We start from the raw sequence: 22,365 nt of genomic DNA on the forward strand, positions 1-22,365 counted from the left end.
TTTTACATCTCCCTTACTTCCAACAAACAAAAAAGCGACAACATCAGGAATTTTCTTCGTAATCTTATAGAAGAATAAAGTATCTTAGTAATTTATTTATCAGAAGAGTTGTTTACGTGACTTACGGTTTCAGTATTCTTATGATAGAAACTTAATTCTTTCTTCTATTCATTTACTAATACTGATTCCAGCAAGAGTTGTCACTACATTGTAGAGGATTGGTTCGGCTTGTTTTGAGTTTCTCTCAAAACTACTTGGGGCTAATCGAATGGAATTGTCTGTTTTAATTTTTTTTTTATATCATCTAATTTTTTTTAATTTCGTGCATAGCTACACGAGGGCTATCTGCGCTAGCCGTCCCTAATTTAGTAGTGTAAGACTAGAGGGAAGGCAGCTCGTCATCACCACCCACCGTCAACTCTTGAGCTACTCGTTTACCAACGAATAGTGGGACATTTTAGAGGAAGGAATGTTAATAAAAACCTAGTTTCTTAAAAGTTGTAGCTTTAATTAAACACTTTATCATAGATGTGGAGGCATGTGTACTGATGGTAGCTGTTAAATTGTTGAGTTGTGTTTGAAAAGAACTGTGTGTATAATTTTGTTTATCTGTTATTTGTCGTATAGTACTCGGACGTAAGATGGCCAGCTGATTCTGTCCTGAGTTACCGGAGGACAAGCTAAGACCGTAGCAAATATCATGGATTTGGAGATAGAAAATGCCTACGTTGGCATCAGCTTTAGAGGTGACAAGCCTTACAGTAAAGCTTGAAAAACATTAAAACTGTATCGTGAGATAAAGGACAAGAAATACAGTGAATTTTAAATCATCGTTTGATCAAAATCTGAAGTTAGGAAGGCACGGCTTATAGTACAAACATATTAGAGTAACAGCAGTGTTGCTTTTATAAAGTTTGGGCTCCTCCCATGCCAACCAATCAACTATTTCGCGTCCGCTTATTGGCTGGAATGCTCTGCTGCTTCTTTTTACTGACAAACACACCCACGTTATTTCACATACACGTAACTTTTTATGACTTGTTATTGCTAATAAAGTGCGAAACAGGTAAACCGCTCCACAATTAACGACCTCGTGCGCAGGCGTGTTCTTTCTATTTATTCGTGAGGCTTTATATAGCACGTGATCTTCGTGTCACGTTCAACCATCGAAGCCTGTTGCACCCATTACCGTGAAAGTGGTTTGATACTAGAAAACCTTAAATCACTTTAGAAACCATAAGTAATGCTTAAAACCCTTATTATTTTAATAGCCCACTTCCTTTATTTCTAAAACAGCAGTATACAGGTTTTCCTTGAACAATTAAATAAAAAAATATTTAACAGAAAGAAAGATATGCTGGCCAGAGAGACGATTTTCGTAATATTCACTTTAATTTTGACGTGTAGGTATGCAACTAAAGACGTAGAGGCTTATCCTGAGTTCTGGAAATCCGCCAGTTATCTCTCGTTTCTTAACGGTAAAGAGAAGAGTCCCCAGGTCAGTTCATAACATTATAGTCAGATAGTTAAAGTTCAAATAAGCATCATACAATGACGAGCTAGCTGTTGTGTTTCTGTTTCAGCTTAAACATAATTAACCAATTATGAAGTAAGTCAAATTACTCTAACATTCAGTAATTATTTAACACAGTTCTATTCACATACTTACACATAATTAACTTGACATTAACTCGAGGTTGTTGAAGATGACCGATTCCTGTTGACTGAAATGTCACAGTTTTACTTGCTTAAAAACATTTCCACTATAAAACTGTGACATTTCAGTCAACAGGAATCGGTCATCTTCAACAATCTCGATTTTGTCTCGATAGGTGTTGCCAGTTAACGTAAGCAATTTTATAATCTGTAATCTAGTCTTAGGTGTGATAAAAGTGTATTAATTTTTGTTTATCCGTTAGCAACATAAAAGCTAGCGTGTATATTTATTAAACATTTAATGGTATTTTTGTACCTTTATATATTTAATATTTTTTTCTGAAATTTCTTTGAATTATCGTAGGTTCCTCACTACTTTTCCTTTTTAAGGTTTGGCTAAGAATATCAGCTGATGTGTTACAATATGTGGTAATGCATCACAAGTAGCTCTGAATAAACAAGTTGTTATACTACAGGAGAATGCCGATTGGTTAAAATTGACAAAATTAGGCCTAAAATTGTTTTGCGCATAAGCATCGTTTTAAATTAAAATAATATTTCTAACTGATTTAAATGTCAGCAAAAAAAAAAACGTTATAAAATATAATCCTGTATTTAAAATGAAGTAATGTCTTTAGCTTGCTTAGTGAATTATTTTTAAATAAAGATCATTGAAACTTACTGACGACGAGGCTTAAAGTTAAAAAAGTTGTATATACAGTTTTCTTAACGTTACTATTTCTCTAAAACTAGGTCGTTATTGAAATAGCGTGGTTCTCATATTATTCCTTGTTTTTACTCACAAGTTCTGGGTATGGTATTCGAAATGCTGTGTTGGTTTCAAAAAGAAATGTTATCAAGTTGTGTTTTACATTGACTTCTGTTGTAATAACAGCATTCTTTTAGTCAGGATGACAAATTTATCTGAGAGAAAACCCCTGTTGAAATGAGCCGGTCGTGATTAGCATGTCGAACTGAAAATCTGAAGTGCACATTTCGCTTCCCGATGCCGCAAAACTTGGGCTATAGATGCTTTATAAGAGTGAAAGTAAAGCTCCATTATTCGATTAAAGTAGCTTAACAGTTGCCATGTGGTGTGCTCTTAACCAACTTGTATTATTTCTTGTCTGTTACTTCAAAAATAAGAATGGTTCGTCCAAGTAACCTTTGGATAGTTTTGCGTAAATATCCGAAACAAAACCAAAACGTCCAAAACTTCTTCGTCGATTGTCATTTTAGGCTTAAAAAGTGCAACAAAAGCTATTAAGATAATAAAAAACATAAATTGTATTATTAAAAACAATCATATTATCCGTTAAAATTCGAAAAATTCGTAACGTTTCTGAGGAACATCATTGTCAGGATAGTAATTATCCGAGTTTTAACAAGAATAAAGAAGAGAAAAATAGGAGAGAATCGGGCCAGTAAAACCAATAAATGTATAAACAAAATTTATTCAAATATCCATTTAAAAATACGTGGCCATATTATCTTTGTTGTTCTTAGCGCAAAGCTACATTAATGGCTATTTTCACTGTGTACACCACAGGAAATTGAACCATGGATTTTAACTTTGTAAGTCCCTAAAATTACTAATGGTCTATCGGGTTTATCTCGTGTTTATTTATCTGAAAAAAGCAATTACTGTTATCAAAGTTTAATCAGTGATTAAGCGCCACTGTTTAAATTCATTATAATATACAAAGTGTTTCGAATCCATCCTTGAGAGAGAAAACGTGAGCATTCAAAAATACATAAATTACCACATGTTTTTTAAATGGTGAGAGGACAAAGCAAGTGTCTTAACACCTGGATTTATTTATACCTGATAAAAATACATTCACATTTTAAGGATTCTGAAGGAAAATCTGAATGCTGTTTGTTTGATTTATCTTAATTATGAGCTTTACAATTTTGCAAACTTAATATATATTGATTTATGAAAGCGAAATTATTTTACCAGCTCCTTCATCTACACAGAAGTTGTTTGTTTGTTTATAATTTCGCGCACAACTATACGAGGATTATCTGCACTAGCCGTCCTCAATTTAGCAGTGTAAGAAAAACTAGAGGGAAGGCAGCTAGTCATCACCACCAACCACCGGTTCTTGGACTACTCTTTTACCAATGAACAGTGGGATTGGCCGTCACATTATAACGCTTCTACGACTGAAAGGGAGAGCATGTTTGGTATGATGGGAATTCGAACCTGCAACCCTCATATTGCGAGTCGCGCATCCAAACCACCTGGCTATAAATATTTCAAACAATTAATTCCACTAACAATTTATTTCGAGTTACCCTCCTACCATTATTTGACTGAGAATCCAAGTTAACTCGTTTCAAAAACTCTGAATAAATCGTTCTTATCAGAGAAGAGTCTAGTAAGACAGAAAGTAAAGACATAAGTAAATTCTTGAAGTAAATGAACTTATAAAACCATAGAATTGTCTGGGAATAAGCAGTTACAGGGGTCACTAGGGGACGACATACACAAGCGTCCATATCGAGTTACTTCATACACAGTCTGACAGAAACGTTTGCTAATAGTTTGAATGGGCGTATTTGTTTGTTTGTTTTAGAACAAAAACGGATGGGAGGGCGAGCATGTTTAGGGCGACGCGGGCGCGAACCCGCGACCTTCGGATTACGAGTCGCACGCCTTACGCGCTCGCCCATGCCAGGCCGTTGAATGGGTGTAATTGTGGATTGACATATTTTACGAAACAATCCAAGAAATCTTAAACTCTTGAAAAACGTCTGTTAACGAATATCCTCTCCTTGCTTATTTTTTCCCAAATTTAAGAATTGAATCGAATAATTCAATAATTATTTATATTCGTATGAGAAAAGCTGACATTTTACAAGTTTAATTTTTACTTTTGAAATTTCATGTTCATAAAAACACACTGATTATACATTAGTTTGAATATAAATTATTATTCCTTTACATTTAATCTAATATCTCATACGATATACTTCGAAACATTAATAAGTCTCGGCATGGCCAGGTGGGGCGTTATAATGGGACGGTCAATCTTACTATTCGTTGGTAAAAGAGTAGCCCAAGAGTTGGCGGTAGGTGATGATGACTAGCTGCCTTCCCTCTAGACTTACACTGCAAAATTAGGGACGGCTAGTGCAGATAGTCCTCGTGTTGCTTAGCGCGAAATTAAGAAGAAGACACAACTTAATCTAGTGACAAACCGTTTCAATTAATCAATACTTTTGAATTGAAAGTCAATCATATGCATTTACTCTAAAAGTAATTTTCTATGAAAATATTTAAATATGTAAAGCATCATAATCTAATGTATAAAATCTAGTTAGTTAGCACTTATTGAAGAAAGATGATGCTAAAATGGGCGACAAATAAGATTATTTTAAAACAGGGATAATTAACATAGTTAGATTCTTTACTGGAATATTGAACACTGACAATGGGTGTGTGTATGTTTTTTCTTATAGCAAAGTCACATCGGGCGATTTGTTGTATCTGTCAAATCGAAACTTGTTGCCGAAAATATCAACCCTTTCAGTTATGAGACCGATATATAATGTCATGATCAATCCCACTATTCGTTGGTAAAGATTTAAAAAAAACATTAGTAGCGGATATTATTGGCTATCTGCCTTCTACATTATTATATCAAAGTTAAGAACGGCTTGTCTATACAGCCCTCAGAAAGCTTTGTTTGTTTGTTTGTTTGTTTTGGAATTTCGCACAAAGCTACTCGAGGGCTATCTGTGCTAGCCGTCCCTAATTTAGCAGTGTAAGACAAGAGGGAAGGCAGCTAGTCATCACCACCCACCGCCAACTCTTGGGCTACTCTTTTACTAACGAAAAGTGGGATTGACCGTCACATTATAACGCCCCCACGGCTGGGAGGGCGAGCATGTTTGGCGCGAATCGGGCGCGAACCCGCGACCCTCAGATTACGAAGCGCACGCCTTAAGGCGCTAGGCCATGCCAGGCCCTACCCTCAGAAAGCCTTACGCGAAACTCCTCACGTAAAATCACTACATCAATTTGGCATACTTACTTGCTGTAACACGTGTTATTCATTATAATTCACCTAATGGAGTTATTATTTTCTACTGAGATTCTATATTGAGCTTAGATAAATGACTCGATCTTCCTTTCACTGCGAGAATAAGTAGGTATGAATATTATATGGACATAGGAAGTTACAACAGGAAGTATCGCAAAAGTCTTTCTGATTCAGAAATCCGGAAATAATACGTCTATCCGGCTACTTCCTTTTGATCTCGAAACGTAATCTCTTATGTAGAGTTATAAGAAAATTTTGACATTTCCAGGCTAGCTATTCTCCAGAGATTAATATATAATGCGGGAGATTTAGAAGGTATTGACGTACACAATCGTATATAGCCGTTATCTTTCTAATTGTCCTTTGCATGTGGGTTGTCAATCTGACGGAGAGATGTTTTTGACGTAAAGTAACATTTAACCCCTATAACATCAGTGCAATGACAGAATAACTTTAAATTATAAAATAATATTAATAATAAAACTTGTGAACTAAAAACTTTATCCAAACATTATATACGGGTGTTAATACGATATAATGAATTAATGTCAAAAATGTGTAGGACAAGCTTTCGTTTTGCTCTAAGGCTACTCTCAATGTATTTTTAGCAAACAGTAAAATGTACCGTGATTTCTTGCGAATTTCAGTGTCCGAACTTGTTTTACATTAAGATATTAAAAATTCTTAGAACTAAATACATTTGATTATATTAAAATTTCTTTTTTGTTATAATTTAAAATCCTTGAATAATTTCAACATTTTATCAAGCTTTTCATGACCGAATCAAGCAATTAAAAAAAAATTCAATATACAATATTCTCACTCTATTTTTCATCACTTGAGGCGCTGCACAAATTAAAGCTTTACTCCCTGTTACTGGAGGCGCTGCGAAAATTAACTTTTTTTTTTTAATAATGTGTATAGGAAGATCCAACAAGTAATATTTTTATATCACTACACAGTTGTGCTCCCCCAAAATATTTAAATTATTATTTTTTCTGTCAAAATCCAGAAATGCGATATTTCGCACTTTGTATAGTAAAACTTCAAATCAGAGTTACTATAAATACAATTTTTATTCATATTTGTACAAACGTTGTTCAAGAAGAGCAAGATTTCAGACGCTAATATCAGTCTTACCAATAATTTATTATTAACCTGAAGATGATCTAACAAGGTCGAAAAGCTGTTCTGTATTTATTTTAATTAAAGTGTTAGTACCCATACCATCCGTCTCTACCATACATTTTTACTTCATGAATAATTTCTTATTCTCATTATAACCAGCTCTTACGGATTTGATATAATATTCTGAGGGTGTTCTGCGTATTTTATAAATACTATAATTGCGAAATAAAATATTGTTTATTAAATAGTGTTTAGTAATACTTAGGCTTAGAGGAAAATTTCATGATGTTAAAACATACGCGGCCCGGCATGGCCAGGTGGTTAAGGCACTCGGCTCGTAATTCCAAGGTCGCGGGTTAGAATCCCTGTCACACCAAACATGCTTGCCCTTTCAGCCGCGAGGGCATTATAATGTAATGGTGAATCCCACTATTCGTTGATAAAAGAGTAACCCAAGAGTTTGCGGATGGATGGTGATGACTAGCTGCCTTCCATCTAGTCTTACACTACTAAATTAGGGATGGCTTGCGCAGAAAGTCCTCGTTTAGCTTTGTGCAAAATTCAAACCAAACCAAACCAAGAAAAATACGTAGATTCGAGAAATCTGTTTAATATAACGGTACGATGCTCTATAAACAGAGTGCTTTGAACAGTGAACATTTGTTTCTCAATTAGTCCCTTGTATTGTATCTTTATGTTTGAGGCTGTAAAACCCTATTAAGTTTAATTATGTTTTGTCTGAAAGCTCCAGAACTGATATTAGAAAATAAAAAAGTAACCATTTTAAAATACAATATTTTAAGAGTACAAAAAAGAAAAAAAAAGTGTACTTTAACTGGTTTTCGAAAGTTAATTGTCGAAAAGCTTACACCAGTTGACAAAAGATGTCAGTCAAGGTTTGATGATTAGCATGGCTTAACTGTAAATTCAGATAATTCATGGTTCACGACCCGTTGTCATAAAATAGCATTACGCACATTAGGGCTGTGGGTATGCTATGAGAATAACTGTGAAATCCCATTTTTTGATCGAAAAAAAAGCAGTTTAAGTGTTAAATTGTTACCTTCTTGTTAAAAAAAATTACGGACTGTTATACGCATATAACCCTTTTACAGCTTTACTTGAAGTTCTGAATATAAACAAAACTTGGCAAACGTTACATGTAACTTGTTTAAAATTTTACATTCTAATGAATTTCTTAACTTGTTTTCTATGTATACTTAATCATATTCTTTTGTTTTGATATTTGTATTATAAGTTTGAAATTTCAAAAACCCAGTGTTTCGATATTCGTGTTAGGCATAACACAGATAGCAACAGATAACAACAACAGCTAAGATCTGAAAGCCATAGTAGAGTTATATACGCATATTAACTGAGCTGTTTATAGTAGTAATATTTACAAGAATAAAGTTTTAATTAACTACAAATCTAACGTACTTTATAAGCTGTTTTCATTGTGCTTATGTGGTCAATTCAGATGTAGAGAAATTTCATGACTGTAGCGAACAGACTGAATAGGTTATTTCATTAAAAACTTATTAAATGAATTATAAACCTTGTATTAAAATATACACGTGAAGAGTTATTCTTTAGGGCAAGGATTAGCCCTGTATTTTGTGTTTAGCTTACGTCAGCTATATGTACATCATAGGAATGACAGTCAGTCTCTTAGTATGGATGGTAGTTTACTACTGAATGGCTGCCTGTCCTTTGGTTAGTAGTTTTTTGACCTGAATAAAAATAAAGATATAATTATTCCCTAATGATTCAGTATGACTAATAATAATATAAATAAGCGTTTTTTGTTCACACAAAAACGTTTCGCAAACAAGAGATAGAATATTTTTATTAAAGCTTTCTTAGTAACACTGAACAATTACTGTTTTGTTACGTACACATTGTACAAAATTCATTCGGGATTGAGGTTAAGCAGCTATTATACAGGGTGTTCGGAAAGTCACTGTGCACTTATATATTTATTAACAGACATGTTTCAATATAGAATACAGGAGATAAATATGAATGACAATTATAAACAATGTTGAATGTGACTCCCGTTGGCATCAATACAGGACTGGATCCTTCTTATTTTGTTTCTAAACACCGCTATCAGTTGCTGGCTTGAAATAGACTGAATACAATATGATTACAAAACTGCACAGTGATTTTCCGAACGCCCTGTAGGTATGAAGACAACTATATATAGCTTTTTATTAATAAATCTAAAATATTCTGAGTATTAGATGAATCAGTCAGAAAGGGGTGGTCTGCGTGAGGTTCTGTATTAAAATAATGTAATCTTCACTGCTTTTTGAAATTAGCGTACTTTAAGAATATGTGAAAATGAAGGTTTTTCATATATTATAAGTACATGCTTTAGGCCTAAGGAACATATCCGAGCCTGAAAAAAAAGTGAACCTAGTTTCCATCTGACATCAAGTGTTTACGTGAGCTTCCATCCCACATTGAACCCTTACGTTGAATATTAACGTGTAACAATATACAATACGACACAATCAAATACAGTTATTACAGTTCATTCATTAATATATTACGATCATCTGAATAAAACCCATTCTTATTTTTTATTTTCAATCAACAAAGGCTTAGCTTAGGAAACACAGGGTTCTGTTTTTACTTGCATGTATTAACTTTCTGTTTTGATTATCTAGTTCGTTACAGAACGCTAAATGCTCTTCTTCTTTATAAATTGCTAAAAATCCTGTTGTTTTTTTTAACAGACCAGAGCTCCAAAAGATAACAAGGGTCTACACAAATTGGTCGTTATTTTCAATTCAAGCTAGTTTTAGAAAGTTTTTGACGTAAATAAATAAGAAAGAAAGCGGAAATGTTCGTTATTGAGACGTTACGAAACTAAAGTCATGTCATTGATTAACGTACACAGCAATAACTGAAGTCATATAATAAGCTGGAAAGAGCTTCGTCTTTCTATATAAATCGTAATTATAACCCAATCTACCATCCGCACTGAAGAGAAAAATTCACGTTCACGTTAGTGGCAGAAGTTTAAAACTTTATTAAAATGTATCGTAAACTGCTGTTGTATTCACATTTATTATGTGATAAGGAACAAAAAATATTTTTTTTAAACGACACCTTTGAAGCAGAGTTTTTAAGTTTCTGTCGCTAATGTTAACTTTTATTTTTGCTGTATTAAAACAAACATATCGCATATTCAGCAAAAACGTGTAAAAAGTAACAACCACCTCATATTAAACCATCGACTTGACAACCGAAATTACTTACGTAGTACGTCATGTGGAGATTAATATTACGAATTACTTAAATAGTACGTTGTACGGATTTTTACATGATGAATTACTTACATTGTACGTTATATGGATTTTCAAATGATGAATTATGGAGTAAGTTGTGTGGATGTTCTAATTATAGATTACTAGAATAGTATGTCGTATAGGTGTTGCAATTATGAATTACTTACATAAAACATCTTAGGGATCTGTACGTCATAAATTACTTTTATAGTAAGTTTTATTGATGCTCATGTCACGAATTACATGGTACGCCGTATAAATAATAATTTCATGAACTACTTTCGCTGTATGTTGTATGAATGTTAACATCATGAACCTAAGAACTGTTGGTGTATAAAAATGAAGCTTAGAAATATACTTTGCTAAAGTTTAATACGATATACTATGATATTGATATGTTTAGGTATGTATATCTCTCTCTATATATATATATATATTTTAAGGCAAGCACTAAGCCTAAATAAACATATAAAATAACGTTACGGTTATTCATTCAGTGGGTAAAGCGCTTTGACGGTGGTTAGTAAGATTCATGCAAGAATGTTTAACCATAAATTAAGGGAAGATATAGAAAATTGTGTAAGATCCTAAGCAAAATCATTATTCTAAGAAGTCTTCAAAACTAGTAAAATAAAAACGATTGAGTATATGTAAAGTTTATATTTTTCATAATTGACGATTTTCCAAGTTAAACTATTAGTTCTATTACTATCATCACCTGCTATTTTCTATAACAAATAGCACACGTATATCAATAGCTGGGCATTACAGATGACTAACAGCTCCATTACTATCTTCACCTTCTATTTTCTCTAACAAATAACACACGTGATCAATAGATGAACATTAGAGATGACTAACAGCTCCATTACTATCTTCACCTTCTATTTTCTCTAACAAATAACACACGTGATCAATAGCTGGACATTAGAGATGACTAACAGCTCCATTACTATCTTCACCTTCTATTTTCTATAACAAATAACACACGTGTATCAATAGCTGGACATTATAGATGACTAATATTAAAAGTTTAACGTTAATGTTTGTTGAAGTAATACTGACAACTAAGCATATTTGTTAATTAACCATCATTGATAATGTTATAATTGTTAGTAATTAAAGAGAAGTAATATTAAAATGAATTGGATAAACTGGGAGTTATTTTTACCCTAAAAGATCTATAGTCAATAAATTAAAAATAATAAAATTATTTGTTAAATCAGGAAATATACCATACTTCAAAAGCTTTGATGTACCGAAATTGCATTAATAAATTAGACTGAAGCAGATACTTGTAGTTTTTATAACGTATTGGAGTAATTGGAAAAAGTTTGTTTTAAGACAAACGAGATGCCTTTTTAAAAGCTACCTCCGGGTACTTCTAACACTTCGGAGAGACCAAACTCGACCCAGGGGACAGTTCCACAAATATTTGCTAAAAATACTTGTGATGCTACCTGGAAAATGCATATCTTCATGAAAGAGGTATTTCGTTTGTCTGAAGACATTTTAAAAGCTACCTCCGACATTTCCCCACATCATATATTACTACAAAAGTAAATAAGATAATGGACAGTTTTGATATAAAGTATTACGACAGACTGAATCACATAATGGATAGTTTTTTTTTTTATAACGTATTATTACAGATAGTGAACAGTTTTGTTATAATGTTTCATCATAGATAATAGAGAGTCTTGTTAAAAGCCCGCCATGGACAGGTGGTTAAGGCACTCGACTCGTAATCTGAGATTCGTCGGTTCGAATCTCTGTGACACCAAACATGCTCGTCCTTTCAGCCGGGTGGGGGAGAGCGTTATTATGTGACGGTTAATCTCTCTACTCATTGGTAAAAGTGTAGCTCAAGAGTTGGCGGTGGGTGGTGATGACTAGCTGCTTTTCCTCTAGTCTTACACTGCTAAATTAGAGACGGCTAGCGCAGAAAACCCTCGTGTAGCTTTGCGCGAATTTCAAAACAAACCAGAATCATTTTTGTTAAAATGTATTGCTACAGATAAGGAACAGTTTTGCTACAAAGTATTACTACTAACGGATATAATTTTATTAGTACTTTTTAATATTTCTGGCATATGTAAAAACCTATGAGAATTTTTTATGTAAAATGTATTAGCGTACATAATCAATATATGAGGCTCTAAGCCACAAGAAAATAGATATAAATAGAAAACCTTCTAGCATAAAAAGTAAGACATTTTTAAAGCCAACTCTAATGTTGAACTTAATTTCACGTTGGCTTCCACATATTCGTACGTAATGATTTTATACATAAAAACGAATGCACTAAGACGTGTAAAATTCCCGTAATCATGCTTCGCTGGTGACACCTTCTTAACAAGCCTCTGGTATGGTTGTAGTTACGGTAAATTAACTGACTGATTACATATTAGTTTTCAAATTGCTTGTGTCCAAATATAGATGTCAATAAAAACAGGTTCGGCAGGCTGAAAAGGCCGCAGAATGTATGCTTTAAAAAACAACTTATGTTTTCTTCAATTGTGAAATAACTATTTGACAGGTATTCGGCACTCAGAAAATTACTTTTATTTGTCGCAGGGTAATATATTAAATACTTTTCCGTCACGAAATAATATGCCAAAAATACTTTTCAATCCAAAATGAATTTCTTTGTCGCAGGGTAATATACTAAATACTTTTCCGTCACGAAATAATATGCCAAAAATAATTTTCAATCACTAAATGACTTTTCTCTGTCGCAGGGTAATATATTAAATAATACTTTTCCGTCACGAAATAATATGCCAAAAATACTCTTCAATCACTAAATCGATAAACTAATACTCGTTAGCCGCATATATATATATATATATATATATGAAAATACAAAACTACTGCCTGACTTCATATGTATGACTGGTAATTCACACGTTTAAAGGGCTGAATGAATGAATCCATCGTTGGTACAATTTCTCACTTTTTTGTTCGTTTTAGCTAAGAATTCAGAGTGCTTAATATTCAGAGATGCTTATTTTTTTTTTACAGTACGTTAAATACACCAATTACCAAATACACCAATGTATGGTAGAAGAAGATATAATCTCTATCTCTTCATTTACCTAATTTGTGTTGTTCTCAAGACGTTTCAAACTCTTGGTCAGTTCTGAGCATGCATGTGATGTCTTCAGCCATTTTTGCTCTTCCGTGTCACTAAAAGGCGGAGTGGAATCATATTCAGTGTTAGCATGAGCGATTCGAAATACGAAACACGTGTTTGTTCCCGACTGTGTAGCCATTTTGTACATTGGATCATACTGATAGACACACAGTGTATTCTTGTTCTTTGGAAAAAAAACTTCGTCATAGTTAATGATGTGACCTTGTTCATCAGCAAGCTTGATCACTGTCTCATCTAATGTTAACTAACACCTAACTCAGGATGACCTGTAGATGAAGTCCTACATAGAGACAAGATATGTTTATGTATGGGCTCATTTTGTCTTTTACCTATTTACTGATTCTGATAAATTTGTGGTCAGGATCCACGCATTATGATGCTTTTCTTTGCGAAATAGCTCTGAATTTATTGCTGTTGATTCACGTGACCAAAACATTGCTAACATGACATCAGGACCCCATGAAGAAGTACAACTTTTGGAGGTGCCAAGTTATCATTACAGTTCTCTGTAATGTTCTTGTGTTTCTAACCAATGAATTATCCTAACTAGTTAGTTAGCTTTATACTTAAATCTGGTTGATAAACTAGAAGGCACAAAAACGATTTTTAAAATAAGGCTACCAATTGGAGCAAATAAGCATTTTTGTAAAATTAAAACTTTACAAACTTTGAGTTAAAAGTACGAAGACAAATTATACATTGAAGTGTCGTGATGAAAAAAATAGATTATTCTACCCTTATGGACCCATCGATCTGAAAACTGAGTTAAAGAACATAAAGTGTCAAACTAAGCCCCATATATTCTTGCTTAGTGTTTATTTTTGAAACATATGATGCTTTAGAGACATTAACTTTCAATGCTTTGGAATGTTTAATTTAATAAAATAATCAGAGAAAGACAACTTCAGAATACATAAAAAATAAAGCGTTTTTAAACTAGATATGAAACACACAGATAAATACACTCCTACTTATGTATTAATATATTTATGACTGTCACACTCACTACAGATTCTTAATTAAGAAATGTTGCAAATCACAAAATAACTTGAATTTCGTTCAGATTAACAAATGAGTCAAACCTTTGAAAAGGTTTTTGATCATATAATCAATAATACTTATTACCCATGGAAAAACGCCACTTTTGGTATAATCGATTTAGTATTACAGTCTGTTGCTAGAACAAGTGGGGTAATCTTTTTCCCCTCAAGCCAGAGTATTAAACAATAAAACAAAAATAACTAGCTTTTATTTGTTTAAAGTCTATGACAGAAAAATGTTCGCCATGTTGAAAGTACACGATACATGGAAGAACTGAAAACAAGTTTTACCTGATACGTGTTTGTCATCAGACAACTTTTGAGACTACATTCCTGAGACATAATGTAAACGGCCTTAGAAAGAAATGACTAAATAGATATCTGTAAGTACCTTGTACAAGGCAGCATAAGAGGAAAAGGTTTGCATTACTGTATTTTAAGATCCTAAAAGAGCACATCATCCAGTGATTATTAGAGAACATAATTTTTCAAAGAGTTCCAGAAAACACGAGCTCTTTAATATAGAGTACATGAATGAGAAAAACAGTATGCTACGTATATAAAACGAGTAAATAACCTATAACTGACTGATACTGTTCTTTATTATTGTCTAACATGGGCTGAAAGACTTAGAAGTAAAAACAACTATATGTATAAATGGTTATGTATCCTTGTATTATGACAAGGGTTCAAACTTCTCATCCAACTTAAAGAAAAATAAAATAACTAATCTATATTTCATGAAACATTAATTAATTAATATACACATTAATGGTTTGTTATTCCTCTGGAGTAGCGTGGAAACCACACAATGAGAAGATGTGTCTTATAAAATAGGTAGTTTTAGGTTTTTGTGCACGATATGAATTACCAAAAGAACAATCAGCCAAGATGTTTCTGACGGTATCTTTAGACTGTTACATCACTTATTGTATAAACGGATGTTTGACTTCAGATTAAACCTGACTAACAGTTAAAATTAATGCTTTTTTTGTTTGGATATAAGAAAAGTTAATTACCCACAATTATTGTTAGAATGAATTTTACGAAGTTCTTTTGCAGTTCATTAATCTTATAAGTATCTATTTTGACTTGTCTTTCTCTTTAACCTAAATTTGTCATACATTACGAATCAGTTCAAGTTGCCCCCTAGTGGCTCAGCGGTATGTCTGCGGACTTACAACGATAAAAACCGGGTTTCTATACCCATGGTGGGCAGACCACAGATAGCCCACTGTGTAGCTTTGTGCTTAATTCAAAACAACAACAACAAACAACAACAGTTCAAGTTACATATCTTCAACAAGTTCACTGTCTTCGGTCCCCGGTTGCTCAGCGGTAAGTTTAATGACTTATTACACTAAAACTCAGTATTCGATACCTGCTGTGGGTACAGCACAGGTAGCAAATTGTATAGTTTTATGCTTAACAAGAAAGAAACAACAGACTATAAACTCTATGGCTCGATTTTAATTTAATGTTAATTATTGACAACTTACTCTCAAGTTCTTTGTAATATTTGTAAATGTCTAGACTTACTGGTAAACATAATTAATTTTCTGTAATTAGAGAAATGAAGTATCTGCAGAGATTCGTTTCTAAAGCTGAGATAAAAATATTTTCAAGTTACATTTTCTTCAGTGAATGACTAACCTTGAATTTTTCATAGTTCGAGGCTACCAGTAAATTTTGTCAACAAAGTTGCTATGCTACTGGCGGGAGGGTTATCACGGCAACACAAGGGAAAATATCCTCACCCACATAATTCCTGTCATATTTATATTTAAACAAAGTAAATAGTTTTAAAATTCCTTTGAAGGATGATGATTGGTTTGATTTGTTTTAAATTTCGCACAAAGCTACACGAGGGCTATCTGCGCTAGCCGTCTCTAATTTAGCAGGGTAAGACTGCAGGGAAGGCAATTAGTCATCATCACCCACCATCAACTCTTGGGCTACTCTTTTACCTACGAATAGTAGGATTGACCGTCACTTTATAACGCACCGACGGCTGAAAGGGCGAGCATGTTTGGTGTGACGGGGATTCGAACCCGCGACTCTCAGATTACGATTCGAGTGCCTTTACCACCTATCCATGCCCGGCCATAAATTTTGATAATGACTCTCAAAAAGAGAAAGGAATCAGTTCCTCTTCTTAGATATCAAAAATGAATTATCTTTTTAATAATTTTATCTTCCACCATTGACGACAATATTTCACATTAGTTTTGAACCAGCTCGATGTGGCCTAGCGATTAGTGTATTGGACTGGAAATCTGAAGGTCCATGGCTCAAGCACCGTCGTTATAAAATCACTTTCCGCACTTTGTGATTATGGATGTGTTGCAAGAGTGTCGGTCAAGTCACTCGAATAGCGTAGCCTAAGAATTTATCGGTAGGTATTGTTGACCTATGTCTTCTACCTTGTCTATTACTGAGAATTTAAGGTAGGTCTTGTGTAGGTTTACCAGAATATATAAAATACTCAATAAACAAACAATTTTAAACAAATAGTAGCGATGTAAAAACATAATTCAATACATGAGAGAGCAAACAGATGCTTAAAAATATAAAACAATAACATAAAGGTATTTCTGACATAAAATATAACACAATAACATAAATGTATCTTTGATATAATAACATAAAGGCTTCTATGATATGAACTGTCTATGAAATTTTGTTTGTTTATTAATGTATAGCTACATTATGGGTTATCCGTGCTGTGCTCACCTGGGGTATCGAAACCCGGTTTTTGTTTGTTTGCTTGTTTTTTTTTTAAATTCGCGCAAAGCTACTCGAGGGCTATCTGCGCTAGTTGTGTCTAATTTAGCAGTGTAAGACTAGAGGGAAGGCAACTAGTCATCACCACCCACCGCCAACTCTTGGGCTACTCTTTTACGAACGAATTAATGGGATTGACCGTCACATTATAACTCCCCCACGGCTGAAAGAGCGAGCATGTTTGGCACGACGAGGATGCGAACCCGCGACCCTCAGATTACGAGTCGCACGCCTTAACACGCTTGGCCATGCCGGGCCCACCCGGTTTTCACTCCGCAGACTTCCCGCTGTGCCACTAATGGGTTCTTCAAAACTGCTTAAATTAAACTAAGTTTAGTTATTATTTTTTCAAGTACGTATTCTCAGTGAAATTATAATGTTGCTAAAATTAATTTTAACGTGTGGTTACACAATTTTGATTAGAATTTATATAAAGTAAAAACACGAATTGTTTATTTGAATAAAGAACTTAAAGTACAATAGAAAATATTTACTTGAACTGATTTCAATTATTTTGTAACATTTCAAGTTAGTTTTTCTTCAGTAAATGATGAAGTTTGTTTTTTATAGTACACTTCGAGGCTACCAGTAGACTTTGCCAACAAGGTTGCTCTGCTATTGGCCGGAGAGCTACCATGGCAACACAAGGAACTGTACGACAACGGATTTGTGGAGAGAAAGCGCCAGATGCGGTACAACCAATGTTACTTCAATCCAATTTCCTGCTTTCGAAAACGCAAATAAGTTCTGATTATGAATGAATATTGGCTTGAAAGTTTAAAGTTATATCAGTATATGTCACGTTAACTAAAGTAAACAGTACCATGTTGTTAAAAATGTTTGTAAAACAAATTCTTTCGTTTTACACTTCAGAGAGTCTGTTGACCTAATATTAAAATATTGTTGTAAGTGTAAACTAACACATAGTTCAATGGATATTTAATTAAAGTATGTTTAAGGTAGCGTTTTAAAAAAAACAACATTATGATAATAAACTTATCATAGTTATGTGTTGCTATGTAGTAGATTAAGTTGGTTCAAATAAAAACATTATAATAATTATAAACTTCCTAATTATTAGGTATTCAATTTAGAAACGTCGATCTCACTTGTGAAAAGATTAAAGTTCTGCAAGGGATCAACACATGTGCAAATATAAAACTTTTGAGATGTTTGGAATCTAGAAATTTAATAACACTATTTTGACTTCAGCTGTGCAAATTATATTACTACGGAAAGTACGAATTGCAAGTATAATATTCAATAACACATTCGGTTAAATAGCCACTCATAAAAGAAATCGACAACCTCTATTGTTAAGTATCACCGTTTTTTAGTAAATATCCAAACAGTTGAACTCTCTTAATATGTTCACCTGCACTTCCAGCCCTTGTAGTAATAAAAAATTCTAGGGAACAAACACCTGTCACCTGTATCAGGTTGGGACAAGAGTATGGAATCAAATACTTTTTCAAACAAATCGACATTTTGTTCAGCATTTTGATTTGTCATTAGAGGACAAACACATTAAATCTTTCTTGCCTTGACTACAAATAATCTATGTATTGTTCGTAGGCTACTCACTCTAACAAAAAATAAATACGTATTTATTAGAAAACAATGTTCGAACTGCGTATTGTTTGTATTTTCATCAGTAAAATAAAAATAACCAAAGGAATTTATTTTTTAACATCATTCAAGGGTTTCCATTGCGGGGATCTTTTAGCATAATTAGTGGAGTTAAGAATACATTTTATATTATTTTATAATATTCAACCCAGCTATTCAACCCAGTGGAACAAATAAAGTTTTTATGGTAGGTTAACACTCAACTGGTTATTATTTAACTCACTGTATGCTTTAAATATTTACGTGTTGTTGTTTTTTTTGTTTTCCGGGTGTATCCAATAATACAGTATATTATCTTATTAAAACCAGTGTATGCATGCACATATCCATATATTAAAAGGAATAACATATGGTTTGCACCTTTACTTATACTGAAAGTTTAAGTAAAGAAAATCCAAATCATGTAAATAAATAGGACGGCTCCAAACTGTGATCACCTATACATTTGTATTACCGCTTCCTGATAAATTAAAGTATGAAAAAAGTGCAGATCGAGACGTTCATTCTGCCAAGCAGTGTGCTTATATGAGTACAAACCGTTTCCAGTAACTGGAGGCATACAGTTTTAAATCAACCACAAATCAACCAATAGGAACAAAATAAAAGAACTAAGCTAATATACTTTTAGATTTACTACTCAATAAAAGGCATGGTTGTAACGAAATATACTGGATACTTACGACATGGTTGTAACGAAAGATACTGGATACTTACGACATGATTGTAACGAAATATACTGGATACTTACGACATGGTTGTAACGAAAGATACTGGATACTTACGACATGATTGTAACGAAATATACTGGATACTTACGACATGGTTGTAACGAAAGATACTGGATACTTACGACATGGTTGTAACGAAAGATACTGGATACTTACATTACATCACAGAAAAAAAAAAATCCCAATTTTAAATAATTTCTCAAACAGTACCAGAACCAACAAGTTATCCTTACGAGATCGTAATGTAAGTTAAATTATATACGATGGAAACTTTATTAGCGAAACTTTAAAAACACTTTTTATATATTTTTATGAATCTCTTTAATCAATACTTAACTCAAATTTTCTTCCATATTCTATACTTTCTTTTTTGTTTTGGTTATTTAACGTAATTTATAAGGCTACGGAAAATAACCTTGCTATTAAAATGTTGGAAAATGGTTCTAAAATGCTACCCAATAAACCTCCAGTTGATTAGAACAGTTTTGAAGCTGCATCACAGTTGTAACCATATCGCTACGTCCCGTCCTGCTCTGTCGAACAGCCGTACATCTGGACAATATTCCTACATCATAAGACTGTCATTTCCAAAACACACCACTCTTTGCATTCTTCATAAACCATATATTGTACAAAGACTGTGGTTTCCTACAATCCGTATCGACAGCCTGAGCACACAGAAATTCATAAGTATATCTCAGAACGGCTGTTGTTCTCTCCTTATCAATAAAAGTGTTAATTCTCATACCAATCGTTCTGAGATACATTTTTATTTCAAGTGGATTTCTCGTCATCGAGAAATTCATAAATGCTGAGTCTCGTGAATTGAACGATATATCTTCGTATGGAATAGTATCAATATCTATTTCATTCTCGAGTTGCTTGAAGTATGCAGCAATTGAACGGAGGTATGATTGTAAGCCCTACCACGCTGGCCTAGTTTTCATATACAGAAATTCTTATGTTACGCACTATGCTTGGGGTAGGTAGCATGGTTTTTACCAGCAAACTCCGTGTTTATAATTATCATATATTTTGAAACATCTTATCTTGTTTACCACGGTTGGCAATCAACTTCTTACATGACTTTCGGTGGTTCGTTCTGGACCCTTAAGTTATTCTATTTTTCTTTTCTTTTTGAATACCATTATGTGTAAGAGGAACCATCGTCTTGAAACTTCTAAATTCTTGAGTTTGCAAATATTTTGAATCGGAGAGAGATGTTAAACACCTTTCTCAAAAATGTATTACTTTTCGGCATTATAACACTACCGACGTAACAACAAATAATGCTAAAATACAGATCTGATATAAGACGATATATATTAGTGGTTGTTATGTGACTTGCTTATCTGGATATTCAAAATTCTTTTAATATAACCTATTTAACTGTGCAGAAACAGTAATATGTGATTTGTATCACGAATGTTAAACCTAGTAACTACATCGTTTCGCCTTTTTTACACTTCAAGACTTCAAGTGCATTATAACAGTGATGACGTATCCTACTGTTTGGACAGAAAAACAGCAAGTCAACAATTGGCGGTGGGTACTACAGATTAGATGCCTCCCACCCTGTATATCAGTTTAAAATTAGGGATGGCTAGTGTAGCTTTTCTCTTAAATCTGTAAGAGCTAAGACACATGTAAATGAAAAAGACAAAAGAGAAAATATATCCTTTTTAATACAACTAAACAATAAAGATTCTGAGAACACGAAGTAATTATCACATATTATTTAGTATGTATATAAAAAAACTATTGAAAGAAATTTGTTACACTTTTACTACTCCTTCGCGATTTCCCTTGGAATTTCAACCCTAGTTTCAGAACACCCAGTTTAAAATAAGAGTTGTTTTTGAATACAATAAAGAGTATTTATATATAAGGTGTTTCACATTCATTTGTTTTAAAACCAATGCTGATTTATTTATATCAAGAATGTCAGTAATGAATTGATGAATTATGAATTAATAAACACATTGTTTTATACATAATCCATATTATAAGTGCTTGCGAAATTAAACTTCATAAAAAGGTTTTTAGTTTTTCTTAGTTTTAATAAACATATTTTTTTCTATAATTCAGTTACGCGGATTCAGAAAATAATATTCGTTTTTTTCTATCACGTAAGGATTCTTTACAAACTAGAAAAAAACTGTTATTTAGATGAAAGTTACAATAAACAAATCGCGATTGATCTAGAGAAATCTACAGCTAGTAGTTGTCAACATTTGAAGCGTAAAAAATCTGACCTGATTTCAATGAAAATGATTCATATTGTATCGCTATAAGTTCGCAAAGTAAGTTGCTGTAAAATTGTAGTTTGTGTTTGTACAATTTCATAAGTAGCTTTTATTTCGTTTTCTCGTCAACACGAAGAAAACTCGAGCTTCAAAAATGATTTTTAGGGCAAAGTAGAACAACGTTATATATACAGTGTCCACCGTGGAATTTGAACTCTAAAGTTTAGCTTTAAAAGCTCCTAAGACAGTGGCAAGTCTACGGATTTACAACACTAAAATCAGGGGTTTCGTATCTTTTGGTGGACACAGCAAATAACCTGATGTGGCTATGCTATAAGAAACACACAAACACACACACATATATAATTAAAAGCGTTATCCATTTTCAATACGTCAAGAATCAGATGAATTTTTAGAATATTTCCAGTCATATTATGATGTTTGGGCCTAGCATGGCCTACTTGTTAAAATGTTCAATTCGGAGTTTGCGGGCCTCAGGAACAAATTCCTCTTTTCAACCATTTTGTCTCTTTCAGCCATCATTGTGTTATGAGTTGTAACTTCAAGATAGGACCAGGTAGTGCTGATAATTCTCATATAACTCTGTGCAAAATTCAACAAAAAGCAAACAAAAACGGTAATGATT

General features: G+C 33.2%; 1 protein-coding gene across 1 annotated transcript; it reads left to right on the top strand.

Annotated features, from left to right (window-relative positions):
* Positions 1-1,096: 1,096 nt before the first annotated feature.
* LOC143229668 (uncharacterized) lies at positions 1,097-18,182 on the top strand. Its single transcript, XM_076462311.1, has 2 exons — positions 1,097-1,498; positions 17,687-18,182. The coding sequence occupies exons 1-2, from the start codon at positions 1,355-1,357 to the stop codon at positions 17,858-17,860; spliced, it is 318 nt and encodes a 105-aa protein (XP_076318426.1). The 5' UTR covers positions 1,097-1,354; the 3' UTR covers positions 17,861-18,182.
* Positions 18,183-22,365: the final 4,183 nt, after the last annotated feature.

This window comes from Tachypleus tridentatus, chromosome 10 (genome assembly GCF_004210375.1).
Source record: "Tachypleus tridentatus isolate NWPU-2018 chromosome 10, ASM421037v1, whole genome shotgun sequence".
NCBI lineage: Eukaryota > Metazoa > Arthropoda > Merostomata > Xiphosura > Limulidae > Tachypleus > Tachypleus tridentatus.

Bases quoted from the DNA above. Each gene is read 5' to 3' on its own strand.
- LOC143229668 (XM_076462311.1), top strand. From the start codon at position 1,355: ATGCTGGCCAGAGAGACGATTTTCGTAATATTCACTTTAATTTTGACG. The intron at 1,499-17,686 runs GTCAGTTCATAA...TGTTTTTTATAG, and splicing joins GTAAAGAGAAGAGTCCCCAG to TACACTTCGAGGCTACCAGT.